Here is a 13,909-nt window from a genome sequence, read left to right on the forward strand (position 1 = left end):
ACTGTGAGTAGGCCTGAAGTTGACCAAAGCCTTTTGGGAAGTCTTTTCATATTCTGAATGTGATGTACTTTTTAAAATATTCTCATGTTTTCCTTTCATTCGCAAGTGTAATATCGTCTTCGTAAGTTAGACTAGTTTGTTTAGGTTGGAAGAACTGTTAGATTAGAAAACATTAACTGGAGCGTTGCCGTGGGTTCTGCAGAAAGCCTCCTTTACCAGGCAGACTGGACTATCGATACTCTCAAGGATATGCAGCTGTGCAATCCTTTGCATGGTGGCAGAAACTTGGTGTGTCTACTGGCTACTAGAAGACTGTGTATCCTGATTGGCCTATCCAGAGAGGAAGCTGGTGCGAAGAAGCTACCAGAGACTGCTGCTTTGTTATAATTGTATGTTTTCTTAGAATAGTTTAGCAGATCCTGTCCTGACTTTGCTGAGGGAACACCTTTCCTGAACACTGTTGATGTCCCCCACCCGTGGTTCTTGAGCTTCACTCTTGAACCCCTCTGTCCATTTCTCTGAACTTTAATTTGGTTCCACTGATGCTGACACCTTAGAACTTACCCATGTCACTTTCAATGCCGTATTTAGCATAGGGAAGTTCCTTAATGGAAACCAATCTATTTTCAGTTCTGTAACTGATTATATGTTGCCTCTTCTATTATATACAATTTTAGATTGCATAACTAAACCGATACATATGCGTATTTGATAAACTGATTTGACTAATTTGCAACCTTGACTTATTTGCTCTATTGTTTTTGTTGAGCCGAATCAGTTTCAGTATAATTGAATTTTGGATCTGATGCTAGCTCCTTTCATACACTTCTAGTCAATAATAAAAGGTCCATACGACCAGTGGAGTAACCTCTTTGACTATTACACCAGAGCCTACAGGTATAGAAAGATGCGCCAGATCAGTATGCACCAGGGTATAAAATGCTTACAAGTTAACCATTATGACAGGTTTAGAGTACTCCAAAGAAAAAGCCAAGCACTATGTGCATTCTCAACAATCTGCTCATGAGTCACTAGCATCACACAGTTTTAAAGTACTCCTGAGAAAAAATAAAATATGCACTTCCTCACAAAATGCTTGCAAGTTACCGAAGCACCATGGCTTCAGAGTACTTACGAGAAAAAGTTAAGCAAGATATGAACTTTATACAAAATAGAATTAGGAACAGCCAAATGGCAGGAGGTTTTTATACGGGAGAAGAAGGGTAATTGTTCCGTTTGGTGATCAAATTATGAAACTGCAACTTGAAGGAAAGGTGAGTAGAGTTGTGTTAGGGACGATAGGAATGATTTGCAGTCTAGTAACAGGTCTGAATATGAACTTCACAAGTGAATTATGGATCTTATTGGCTAAGACCTTCAAAGGAGAGTTCACCTAAATTCTTTTATCTTGGTTTATGCTGGGTGAGCTGAAGAAAAGGTGTGTCTGTATGTGAGGGAGCAGAAGTAAGATGGAGTTGTAGTGGCTACCAACAGGGCTGGGGATTTAGGCAGTAGCATCTTTGCGGGCTGGTCAGTGATATTTCATGGCATTTTCAGAAAGATCAAGAGGGGAAGAGGATCTCTGAGATGTTGTTTCCTAAATCCTATAATCTGATCTGATATGGAAATACAAGGAGAGTAATTTACAGGGGTCAAAATGATCATCCCTCAAGTGAATACACTGGTGAAGTATGCATTCCACCATTTGTGAATGAGCGTGTGCACCACCTCCGGTTTTTTTCACTTAACAAAAACCATGGTTCTCATGCCAGGACCACACCTGGACTGGAAAAGGTTCAGAGCCATTCTGATCAGCCTATATGTTGCCTAGTGTATGCAATAATGACTAGCAAGATGGTAAGGAGCACCAACATCTCCCTCAGCACTAGGCTGCTAAAGTCTGGTCTCGTGTCTAGGTGGGGTTCATCCAATGTAGACTTTGTTTCCATATGGGATGTGCCTAACATGAAATGCCCCACATCGCCACAGTGCTGTCCTGGCTGACCTCCTGCTCACTACACTGCCATCAGGTGCAGTCCATGCTTCCTATATTTCCCCTGGAGCCTTCTTTCACACCATCCACATGGCTGTCAGCCTATGCCCTCACCACCATTGACGTGACAAGTACGTTCAGCTTCCAAAGAGACATCTATCTCTGTGATATGGTCACTCACCCTGCCCTTCCGGTGCCTCCAAGCTGCTCTGCTGTTCTTTCTATTCCACAAGAGACGCCGGAATGTTTTGTTGTGCCATCAGTTGCAGGAAAATAGGCACCCAATTTTTGAATGTCGCACTATTAGCCTTTACCTGTCTCTGAACACAAGTATGTGTCTTCACTTCCGCGCATAACCCAGAGCACCAACCTACTGCGGCAGACATTTTGGCATCCAATTGCAACTTAGGTGGCTATATCTGTAAAACTGACAAATGACAATCACCCAATGCATAACGTTATACAGTGAATTAAACAAGTTGACATCACCATAATTGAGTCTATTCAGCAGAACAATCCCATGCTTTATAACCTCTCCTATTAAAATTAGTTTGAATAAAGGGCGGGGGGGGGGGGCAGTGCATTTTTCTAGAACCTGTGCTCTCAGCCTAAGTTTACTGAGAATGAGTTGCCACTAGGCTCCAAATTATTTTCTATTACACTAACACAACAAAGGACATTGGGCAGACCGCTTCAATTAAGGGCATTCCGCATTTACTTAAACTGTGTTAAACTAAACTAAACATTTCAACACTGCTGACCCTTGTATCTGACATTTTCAACTTCACTTAGTTGTTGTGAAAGGGCTTCCCCTATTCTTTTGTGGTTGTGCTCACAACCAGTCGAGCTTAGGTGGAGGGAAGCTGGCACTGCGAATATCTACAAACTATCAGGCACATGCATCAAAACTTTTTGCGATTGCAAACGGTGCGATTCACAAAAATCGCCCGTTTGCGATTGCAAAATTAGCTTTTGCGATGCATGAAACAACTTGCCACTTGCAATTTAAGAAATCGCAATATTTCGCGATTTCTCAAATTGTGATTGCATTTAAGGAATTGCAAATTGCGATTCCTTACATGCAATGCAAGATGCCTTTTAAAATAGCTATTTTTCTATTTTGGCTCGCTATTTACAGCGAAATCATACCAGATGGTAAATAGCGAAAACTTTGAAAAATGCACTAAGGTGCATTTTTCAAAGTTGTTAGTTACACACACACGTGTGTGCGCAACATATGTGCACGGATCAATTTCAATGGTGTAAAAGAGTGTCCTTTTGACACCCTTGAAATTGCATGCGCAATTTGCGAATACCTAATGGTACTCGCGCAAATTGCGCATGCAATTTCACATTCATTCCTAGAGGAAGATATGCAAACTATGATTCTCATATTGTCAGGCAAACTGTTCTCTAAGAGAAAAGAGATTACAAAATTGGAGATATTTTGGAGATCCAATAAAACACTCAGAACACTCTGTGGCCTAAAAACCACAAAGAGGCAATACAACTAACCATCACATCCATCAAAGTTCATTTTCTTTATTCAAGAAACACAAACCACCAAACTGAACCAAATAATTATTTTATATTGCTCAACTTAACTCTAAATCTCATCTGAATCCCATCAAACATAGTCTAACTTAAAATGCTAACAATTCAATGACTGTTTCACTAACAAAAAAATAATCAGGGATTTTATCTGCACTACAACAATGCCTCAGCTAGAATATTCTCTTCCTTCCCTATCAAATAACTACTTGTCCACATTTACACATCTGAGAGAACACCTAATTAAAGCAATGAAGCTTAGAAGTTAGCCCCCATGAAGCGATCACCCAGTCTCCGTTATCAAATATAACCTTCAATTGTTGTGAAAACTGGGATTTCAACTAAGAAACCCTTCATTAATAAAATATATTGTCATCGATTCCCCCAAACCAGGGCTAATCACTTTCTATTTAAAAAGACTTCAGGATGTCCCCAACCAATAAAGTTTCTGAGTATAGGGACAAAGGAACTAGAAAAAACGATAGACAAATCGAATCGGCTGGCCATGCAAGGTGATAAAGTGCAATCAAACATTTAGCAGTCCATTTATTCACAGCACCGCACACTTTACCATGGAGAAATAACAGGAAGTTACCAACGGTACGAGTCTTCACTTTAGATAAAGCACAATTGAACATTTTACAGTCCACTTGTTTACAGCACCACTCACTTTATCTTGGAGAAATTACAGGAACTTACCAACGGTACTAGTCTTCACTTTAGACCATCAAGCCGACTCTATCACTAGTAACAGTTCTTTATAAAAGGAACATAATTTGACCTTTTTGGAAAAAAATGTTTTTGATTTATTATTTGAATGAACTGTCAATCATAGTTGTCTTCTGCCTTAGGGCCACTTTTTCGATTGTGATCTGGTGTGCGACTCAAGCTGAATCTCAGAATAAGCCCACTTTTCACAGTACGGCTGGCACCCAATAAGTCCGTAGGACCTAGTGAATTACTTCTTAACTTGTTTTAATGCAACATTTTAACGAGATTCGTGTTAATTAATGTATTGATATGATTGCTTGTGTATCTTATGCATATTGGTGGACGTGCCGCCCTTTTATGATTTAAATCAAATGAAATAAAAGTAATTTTTCACTACACTTCAATGTCCCCAACCAGCCTCCCAGCTACAAGCTCTGATGACTCTACGAAGCTTAGGCAAAGTCATTCAGAAAAGTGTGACCGACCAACTTTCCTCAAGCATTGATCAGAAAAAGTTGCTTGCACCTTAGGAATCTGTCTTTTGCAAAGTTTGCAGTACTGACACTGCAATTTAACTGCTATTGAATTTCTGGAGACATACACTATATTTTGGACAATGGTGATGTCTGCTTTCTTGTACTTCTTGATATCTCAGAGGTGTTTGACACTAATGATTAACATACGTTCATTAATGTTCTCAAGACTCGCGAGCTTTAAAGAAAAGTTTGTCAGCCAGTCTAGCTCCTTGCTAATCAATCAAAAACAGTTGCTAGGTAACATATTCTGGGACACTATCCCAATACCTGCAGTGTTCCTCGGGGGTCAATTCTTGCACCAATGTTGATGGAGAAAACAGAAGTTACTATCCATCAGTATATAAATGATAAGTCTCATTCAAGGTTACTGAACCCTATCACTCTTTCAGACCTGTAACGGAGGTCCTTGAACTTTCTTTGGCCCAATCCTGATTAAACTGAAATCATTCTCCTATACCAAATACACTACTCTTAATTCAGTAACGACTGGCTCTCTGGACAACAGGTGAAGTAAATTAATTCACCGGGCACACATAAAATTGACTACACAGCAAAAACCTCAACTGGTCATTGCTCATGAATGTGCCAAATGTATACCCTATTTTCTACCAAATGATTTTTGCCATCTGCTTCAGGTCACAGTATTATATTAGTTGTCAATGAAAATGGCACATAAAGGAAAATCCTAAATGTTTTTTCACTCCAAGAAAAGCTGGTTTCCCTTGAGGTGCAAGATTTGTTTCCGGGGCAGAGAAATTCCATTGTAGTTTTCCAATTTCAAAGTCTCTTCAATGGCTCCAGTAGCAGCCAAGATGAAATTAAACTGGTTTGCTTGACCATTAAAGTGCTTCACTACAGATATGTTTGAGCACCTTTGCTCATCCCTGAATATCTCTGAAAGCAACAACAATCTGAGAAGCTTACATAAGACTTAAAACAAAAAAGTATTTGCAACAATCAAAACCACAACTTTATAAATTTCCAGAACAGTCCCCAACTTTCGATTCACCCAAGACGATGAGATGATCTTCTCTTAGTCAACAAAAAGCTGAAAACTCATCTGTTTAAACTCTAATGGGACTAGTTACAACATCATATTTCTTAAATACACTCACTGTTTAGTTCCTTGCCACTTTCTCCCCCTCTCAGCAAAATCAAACAAGATAAAACAATTATGTAGGCAATTTTTATTTACAGGTTAAATATATATGGTAATCTTGACAAGTCTGCAAGAAAATTTTATTCGGGAAGTGCAACGGATTGGCCTGCATCTTACGAACTGCATTGTGAACGTTTTCTGCTATAAAGCACATGGGACTCGATTCACTGACATTCATGCTACTCTACAGGCTGCTCTGGCTGCTGCTCTACAGGCTCTTCTTCCTTTGGTTCCACAGGTTCTTTAAGTTCCTCGTGTGCCTCAGGCTCTGTGACGGTCTCCTGAACGATTTCCTCTGAAGATGTTGTGTCAGCTATAAAGAAGGAAATCAGATTTCATGAATAACTATAATTTTTACAATATAATTACATGGTGTGATGGGACACTTCATCTCAGGGGTTTACGCATTTTCAATTTACACTTGCGAATTATCAATACATGCACTAAAATCAAACGTAGACGTTTTCAAATTAGAATTTATGCTGGTATCACAGTTTTAATGTTGAGCAGGGCAGAAAACTAAACATTGAGTTACAGTAAGAATGATTTAAATACATTTACTACAATCCTATCTAAACGGCATCCAAAAATATTTTTGGAAAACTAGAGTTCCTAAATATGGAAACAAAGGTTTTATTTGAGAAAAAGGTTTGCCTTGAATCTGTAATCTGTATGTGCTGAAATATTTGATTTAAACATACCTAGGTGTACTTTTCCATCGCTAACCTCCAATACTGTAGTGTAGTTCCTATATTCCAATAGGCTCTGCGCATTGGAATAATATACACTATAGATTTGACCTAGGACTGAGGTCAGTATATCTCTATCGAGTATGCTAAACTTAATTGTGGGTGCCTGCTAGCTCAGAAGTCACGAGAAACGTTCTCGAATACACAAGAAGGGATTAGTTCCGAACAACCGCATAAACATGATAACTTTGTTTCCCCAAGAATTGAAAAACCTATCTTCAGAGTCGTGGAAACAATAGATAACTATTTTGCTCAGTCAATCGTGCATGCTTTGTTTCTACAGATTTGCAGAGAAACAGAGAGACGGGCATTTCAATAAAAGGGGTTTATTGAACAGTCTTCTTTCTCATGCAAGAGAGGTGAACTGCTACAATCATTAGAATGCAAAGTATAATGCGTACAGCGTAAACAGTAATATTAAATAATACTGCAATAGCATTGTCTGTTGTTATGACATGTAAAAATACATACATAAATAACACAGGCTAAAATACTCAACTGGTGCTTCTAAAATACGACTACCCCAATGTACCTAACCTAGGGAAGAAGTAAGTGTTTGTCTTTTTAGCATAGGTTAAGTTTTTGCAAGAATTGCCAAAGGTTTCTCTAGGTTCTAATCAGCTCCATACCTTAAAATGAGAGAGGTTGTTATCTCTTTCACGGACTCGATTTCCCAACACCCCGCAAGGGGAGTCAGAAACACTGGAGCTGGATTTCTCGGCAGGAGATGACAGCTTCTGGTCAGTGCGTCAGCTGGAGAGTTGGCTTTCCTTCGGCACTTGCTGTAGCGAGCTGCGTCGTGCAAGAAGGTAGTCGAACTGCACCAAACCAAACCATGCTTTGCTATAGCAAGTGAAGGTATATTTATACCTTGAAGGTGTTTAGGAAAGCCAGTTTTGACGTAAAGTCGGGCATATGAACGTCATAATGAAACCCTAAGAAATAGTTGTTCATGCATAATAATGAGTTTCTTGGAGAAATCAATATCCAGGCTAGGGGAAGTACCTTCTGCTTTAGAGTCTGGTTTTCCAAGAAATCGTTGTGATGTAGATGAACGGATGGAAGTAGCCATGCCTGTATTTGGGTAGCATGGGCTATGCCTAAATAAGGACTGGATTTCTATGCCTATATAAGGGCAATGTTAATTATACCTATATAAGGGCATGAATCGGGAAAATGCATACGGAATATAAATGAATATATGCTGGACGACAGAGTCGTTGACCCATTGTCAACCACAGAGAGAGTGTTCTCTAAAGGAATACAATCAATTTCTCGTATTCTTTCTGCAGTCTCTGCTTGCGTAATCTTCCATGCTTCATTATACGCAGCATAGATACCGGCATATATAAAACGTTTATGACGCGGTTTTCTTGGTCCTAGCAAGAATTCCTTAAGATCAGCGCCATGTTTAAGTAAAGATAAGTGTTGCTTTACATCCTTAAGTGTAGATCTATGTAGCCAATCAAGGCAGAGCTTCTCTAAACTGTATGTTGTTACAATTCCAGGATGCTGTCTTTAAATATATCTTGGGTCTGGCCTATTGAATGTGACGCCCTGTGTTTTGTTAAGGAATCTAGCTTGACAGTTGTTTGTGTCTGTGGGCCAGATCAACCATTTTTTCCAATCTGTTCTGATGCAAAATAATAGTATGTACGTCGACCTTCCCCTCTGAAGTGTTATAACTATCAGGTGTGGGTGTAGGTATGGACGGATTGTTCATGTCTTTTATCTTGGCTAACCCAAGGCAAGACGTCTGTTGGACAGTGTCATTCACAAACATAATTTGCTCAGGGATGATGCAGGCTCTAAACAAAGCTTCTACACCCTGCACTTGACAATCTTTTGTACCCCAGACAGTTTTTGTCTCAATGTTGTCTTTCCAAAAGTCAAAACCTAGTTTAGAAAGTTGGGCCTACAAGTCTGCAGAATAAATCTGTTTTGTATTGGTCAACATACTTTTCATTCCTGTTTTGTTTACATTTTTAAAGTAAAATGATTCAGCATTTGATACAATGAACCCTGAAAAGTACGGAAACTTATTGGCAAAGGTTTTTGAGCTACCCTTTGGTGGCGTAGGACAATGTTCCCATTGGTTATACATTAATACATTTCTAGGATTTGCAGATTTGTGCAAAAAATGATGACCATAGTGGTTATAACAATACATTTGTTCATAATCTGATGAGCCTTCTAAATATTCATGATTTGAATACTGCAGACATTTCTAAGTCTGACATCATATTATTAACAGTCTTAAAGTCCTAATCATCAGAAAATGTACTATACTAGATGAAACAAAGTCACATAATGAAATCTTGAACTGGTGTGGAATCTCCAACAGCTCCGACGGGCAAAAAATGTCATATTCTGTTCTGTCCCAAGCTATACCCCCAGGAACGGCTGTGATGTTCACTGATGACAAGTCTCTTTGTTCACGATGGGATGATTTGTGTGGCTTGAGTAGTAAGTTGACGTTCTTACTTGCTGTGTCCATTTTGACATATCTTCCATTTATCAGCATTCCCAGAGTTATTACCAGAGTCAACCAAAGTAGAAGAAAAAGCACACCCAACACAATCCAAAGTTCAATCCATGGTGAAACCAGATACGTCTTTTCCAGGTGATGAAAAAGGTCTGTAGCTTGTTCTTTCAAAGGTCTTTTCGCTGGCGTCGTTTCAGGTTCACTGGGATCCTCAGAAACATATCAAAGTTAATGAAATAGCCAGAGGCAGTTCTCAATTGTTGGGATTGCATCAGGATTAGTTGAAATCGTTGGAACCACTTGATCACTTGTTACTTCATGGTAGACAGGTGTTTCTCGATGAACTGTTATTTGGATTTCAAGAGGTACAAGTTCCATAGCTTTGTTGCTTAGTCCTTCATTTTGCACTGCAGATTCTTCAAAGGTGATGAGTAACTCAGTTTGAACCCCTTCGATAGTAGCTAGATTAGGGCGTCTGCTACATTGGCGGAGTGCACTTGGCCTACTGCTTAGTATCGGCCACATAATGTGGTTTAACCAGGAAGATGGACACAAACCTGTTCTCCTTTTTACTGGCAAGGGGCGGCAGTAATACTGTTCTTGATCCGTGGATTGCTAGGACAGGTACTGGTTGTCTGTAAGAAGGCCCAAATTCCTTCTTATCCGTGATATTTTCTCTGACTAGATCCCCAAGCTTCGGGATCCAGGCAAGCATTGCTGGGACGGCTGGTTCTTCTTCAGCGGTGGTGGGTTTCACGAGCACGTTGCTTTGTTTCGTTCTTATTTCTTTTAAGTCCTGTAAAACAGCCAAACGATCTTTGATATCAAAATCTTTATGGTCCACCACTGTCTGACAATCAAGGTCCGCAACCAGCAAACTAGTCCCAAAAAGGACCTCATATGGAGAGATACCCCCTAGAGAACTTCTTGGCAAGTTGTTAAGACTACGTTGGACATTTATTAGATGTTTGACCCACCCGTCACCTGAACCTAATACCCTAGCTGTTATAGATTGCTTTATGTCCTGGTTTTTTCTCTCCACAACCGAATTTCCCTCAGGATGGAATGGACTAGAGTACCGCAATGCAACGCCCAGTTTGGCCATGGCCTCCTTGTAAGCTCGAGAGCTAAACTGAGGACCCTGGTCAGAATGTAGCGTGCCGACTGCGTATGTGCCGATAAACACTCGCACATTTTTGATAACAGTTCAAGCGTTAGCCGAGCGCTGAGGCCACATACAAATGAACCTTGTCTTAACATTTGTGGGACCGCATCTGTCCACAGGGACGTCTGCGTGTAGACAGTCTAATGCTGTCTAACAATGGTGTCCGTACTGGGCTGGCTATGCAATGGTCAGGAATCTGGTGGCGTTCTGTGCTGCGATCTCTATTGCAGTCTTTGCAGTTAATCACAAATATGTGCATTCATTCCTGGCCACCAGTACATCTCTTTTAATTCTAATATCGTTTTAGAGATCCCCTCACGTATCAGACCCTCTCCCAGATGTGATTCATAAATCAAGGCTACCCTACGTTTCCTGTTTGGAATTACCCTATCCCCCACTCCAGGGATTCAAGCAAAAGGAAAGCTGTTTGCATCTATTATATATGAGTATTTGAGTGGAAAGTTTTGAGGTAACGCTACACCGCTGCTTTTGTATGTTGCATTGACAGCTTGCATTATTTCGCTGTCTATTTTCGTTTTTAAACGAGTGATTGCAGCTACAGAAGCCATTTGCACAGCTGCCTTCGCGGCTTCACCAGCCAATACTTTCCCTGCAATGTGAACGCCATCACGTTGATGACTCAGCGTATGTATCATGTGAGTGTTTTGTAGTCCTTGTCGTAACTGAACTACTTGTTTCCAAAGCAGTTTATGCTTGATTGTGCCACCTTATGCATCTTTGAAGCTGTTTTGATGCCAGTTTTGCAAGTATTCATTGTAAGATTGAACACAATAAAACAAATCGCACACTATGAGTGTGGGGAATTCGCAATCCGTGTTTTCAAGTGACATCTTGAATGCTTGTAGTTCAGCTCGCTGAGCTGTACAATCTCCTAAGGATTGAGTTTTAGTGACTATTGGTCTAAATTTACCATCGCGCCAGCGACCTTTAACGATCACACACGCTGCACTATAGGCTTTTTTACCCCCCCTAGCAGGTTGAACTGATCTGTCAGTATAAATTATACAATAATACTGGTCAAGAGGCAGAATTTCAGTAGGCAGAGGACATTCTTGCTCGTATTGTAGAAATGCTTGATCAAAAGCGTATTTAACATCTGTTGCAGTAAGAGAATTAACCCATTGTATCCATCTCGGATGTAAAGCTTTAGCATTTGGAATGCTCGCTTTTGTCACTGCCTCTAAGGCAGGTACAGGTGTCACGACCATAATTCGTTTCCCCTGTGCAAGGGCTCTTTCTTTTGCTACAGCAGTTTGAACAGGCTGTCAGAATTGTTTCTGTATAAGTGAATTTCATTTCTGCATGTGTGTACAAGTGTGATTTGTAAGCTACTGGTCCTTTTTTTCACCTTCGTTAAAAGTTAAGTAGGTGAATCCGCATTTTCCTGGAATGATCCAGATCACTAAGTTGCTTACGTTTACGCGTGTTTGAAAATGTTTAGTTGCTAACATGTCTCTTTGCAAGGAACGCTAAATTTCTGTGTGATTTTGTGTCCAATTTACTGTTTTAAAATCAGGGTTGATTAATTCGTAGAGAGGTTTAACCCTTTCTGCATAGTTTAGAATGTAAGTGCTTCAGAAATTTGAGAATCCTAGAATCGACTGTAGGTTTTTCCAGCGTTTTTGGAGGTTGGAGCAGCGCACACTTTTCTAGAAAGTTTGCTGCCAGGCTTTTGCCTTCACTTGAAAGTTCATATCCTAGAAAAAGGACGTTTAAATGGGCAATTCTCGAATTTGTGAAATTGAATTTGCAACCCTCAGAGGCAAATCCAAGTGTAATGGTGTTCACCCTATTCAAGTGCCTATCCAAGTCATTATCTGTCACATAGATGTCATCCACATATGATAATGCTTCATTATCATAAGTTTGTAGTAACTCTGTTACCCTTACTGAAAATAACCCAGGACTATTCCTGAATCCCTGGGGGAGACGACAGAAGTGACGCTGTGTCCCCATAATTGAGAAAGCGGTCAAATACCTACTTTCTGGTGCAATGCTTTGACAAAAGAAACCATTTGAAATATCTAATGTGGTTTTATATTTTTTACGCACAATGTTATTCATTAGTGCTGTACTGTATGCATTTTGCACTGCAAATGTTTTGCAACAAGAATTTAGATGTCTGTAATCCAATACTAGACAAAATGTATTGTCTGGTTTGACGACAGGAAGCAAAGGATTGTTCATTGATGAGGTGCATGTTTCAATCACCCCCTGGTATTCAAGTTGATCTACTATCTCCCTAACTGGGTACTGCCTTTGTGCAGTTGGTTGATTTTTTTGTTGGATTTTATGGTGAGGCGAGTCCTCATCCCATCCTACATGATTTTTGTATAATGCAGGGGCTTGGGCGACTGGCCATTTCCTGGCATAAGTATATTTTAAGTAAATTCGAATATGGTTAGAGAAGGCTGGCATAATGATGTCTTCGCCATGTGGGAACTCCCTGACAAATTGTGGTGGCCAGTCTTGTTCAGCTAGAAGAATGTCATAACCCTTAGAAAGTCGCTCCTAAAAGAGTGCTCTCACTTTTCTTGGTATGTCTCCCTCCATTCGGAGTGTTATTTCATATAACCTATGTGGAGAACTAACCCTGGTATCTGCAGTTTCAACTTGAATGAATTCATTCAAGTCCACTGTCTCCAGATGACCCTTCAGGTTCTGGCAAGCTATTGTGACTTCTGCTGCGCTGTCCAACATTGTCTGAGCCCATTCTCCGTTCTTGAGTTGGGTCCTCAAGATCCTTAGCATGTCTGATTTTTAGACCTGCTACCTTCTTTTTGGTTTGGTGAATTGAGGATTCTTGTTTTTCTGAACGTGTTGATAGTCTTTGGACTTTACGCGTTCTTCTTTGTTTTCTGACCATCCTCTTCTTTCGGATTTCTGTGACGAAGTCTGAAAGGTACAAGAGGAACGTCTATCAGAATCTTGATATCTATCAGGTTTTCTCAAATTATCTCTATTCCTGAGGTTGTACCTCCTTTTGAGGAGAACTACCTTGGGAATGAGAACGCTTCTCTTTAGAAGTTTGTTCACTATTTTCCCACTTCTTTTCAGAAGGAGTAGGAGTGTTTTTAGTAAAGACCTTTTCAGGACTTTCAGACAGTTGGGGTTTCACTGGCTTCCCAACCAGACTGTCACTACCTAATTCTTCATAAGATTTTTCAATTATTCTGGCTAGTTCTTGAGGTTGCTCAGTTACTTCAAATTCCCTTAATTTTTGGCGGATCGCCATGGATGCTGCTTCACCTTTAATATTAGCTAATATTATTGCTGAGACCTGTTTGAAATCTTTCAGTAGTTTCCTACCCAAATTTAAAGCAGGCTCTGCCCCGTATTCATTTTGAATCTGTTTCAGGACGTCTGGTATTACCGCCATGGACGGAACAACATGTGTTTTAGTGTAGATTGCAGCGAATAATGTACCCCAAGTGGTGCAGTCCTCCAGATGTGGTGAGATCCCCATTGGTAAACAGATTGTAAAAATTCTGTGTTTCTCATGAAGGTTAGTATTAGGAAATACTGCTTCGATTTGAGTA

At 40.0% G+C, this 13,909-nt stretch overlaps 1 protein-coding gene across 1 annotated transcript in view; it reads right to left on the minus strand.

Moving 5' to 3' along the window:
- Positions 1 to 5,963: 5,963 nt before the first annotated feature.
- ODAD4 (outer dynein arm docking complex subunit 4) overlaps positions 5,964 to 13,909 on the minus strand; it is a 159,196-nt gene continuing 151,250 nt past the window's right edge. Inside the window, exon 12 of the mRNA XM_078641410.1 lies at positions 5,964 to 6,263. Coding sequence (XP_078497536.1) covers positions 6,130 to 6,263 — 134 coding nt within the window. The 3' untranslated portion in view covers positions 5,964 to 6,129. The remainder of the gene's footprint in view (positions 6,264 to 13,909) is intronic.

The sequence above is a fragment of the Lissotriton helveticus genome, chromosome 5_1 (genome assembly GCF_964261635.1).
Source record: "Lissotriton helveticus chromosome 5_1, aLisHel1.1, whole genome shotgun sequence".
In the NCBI taxonomy this organism is placed as follows: domain Eukaryota; kingdom Metazoa; phylum Chordata; class Amphibia; order Caudata; family Salamandridae; genus Lissotriton; species Lissotriton helveticus.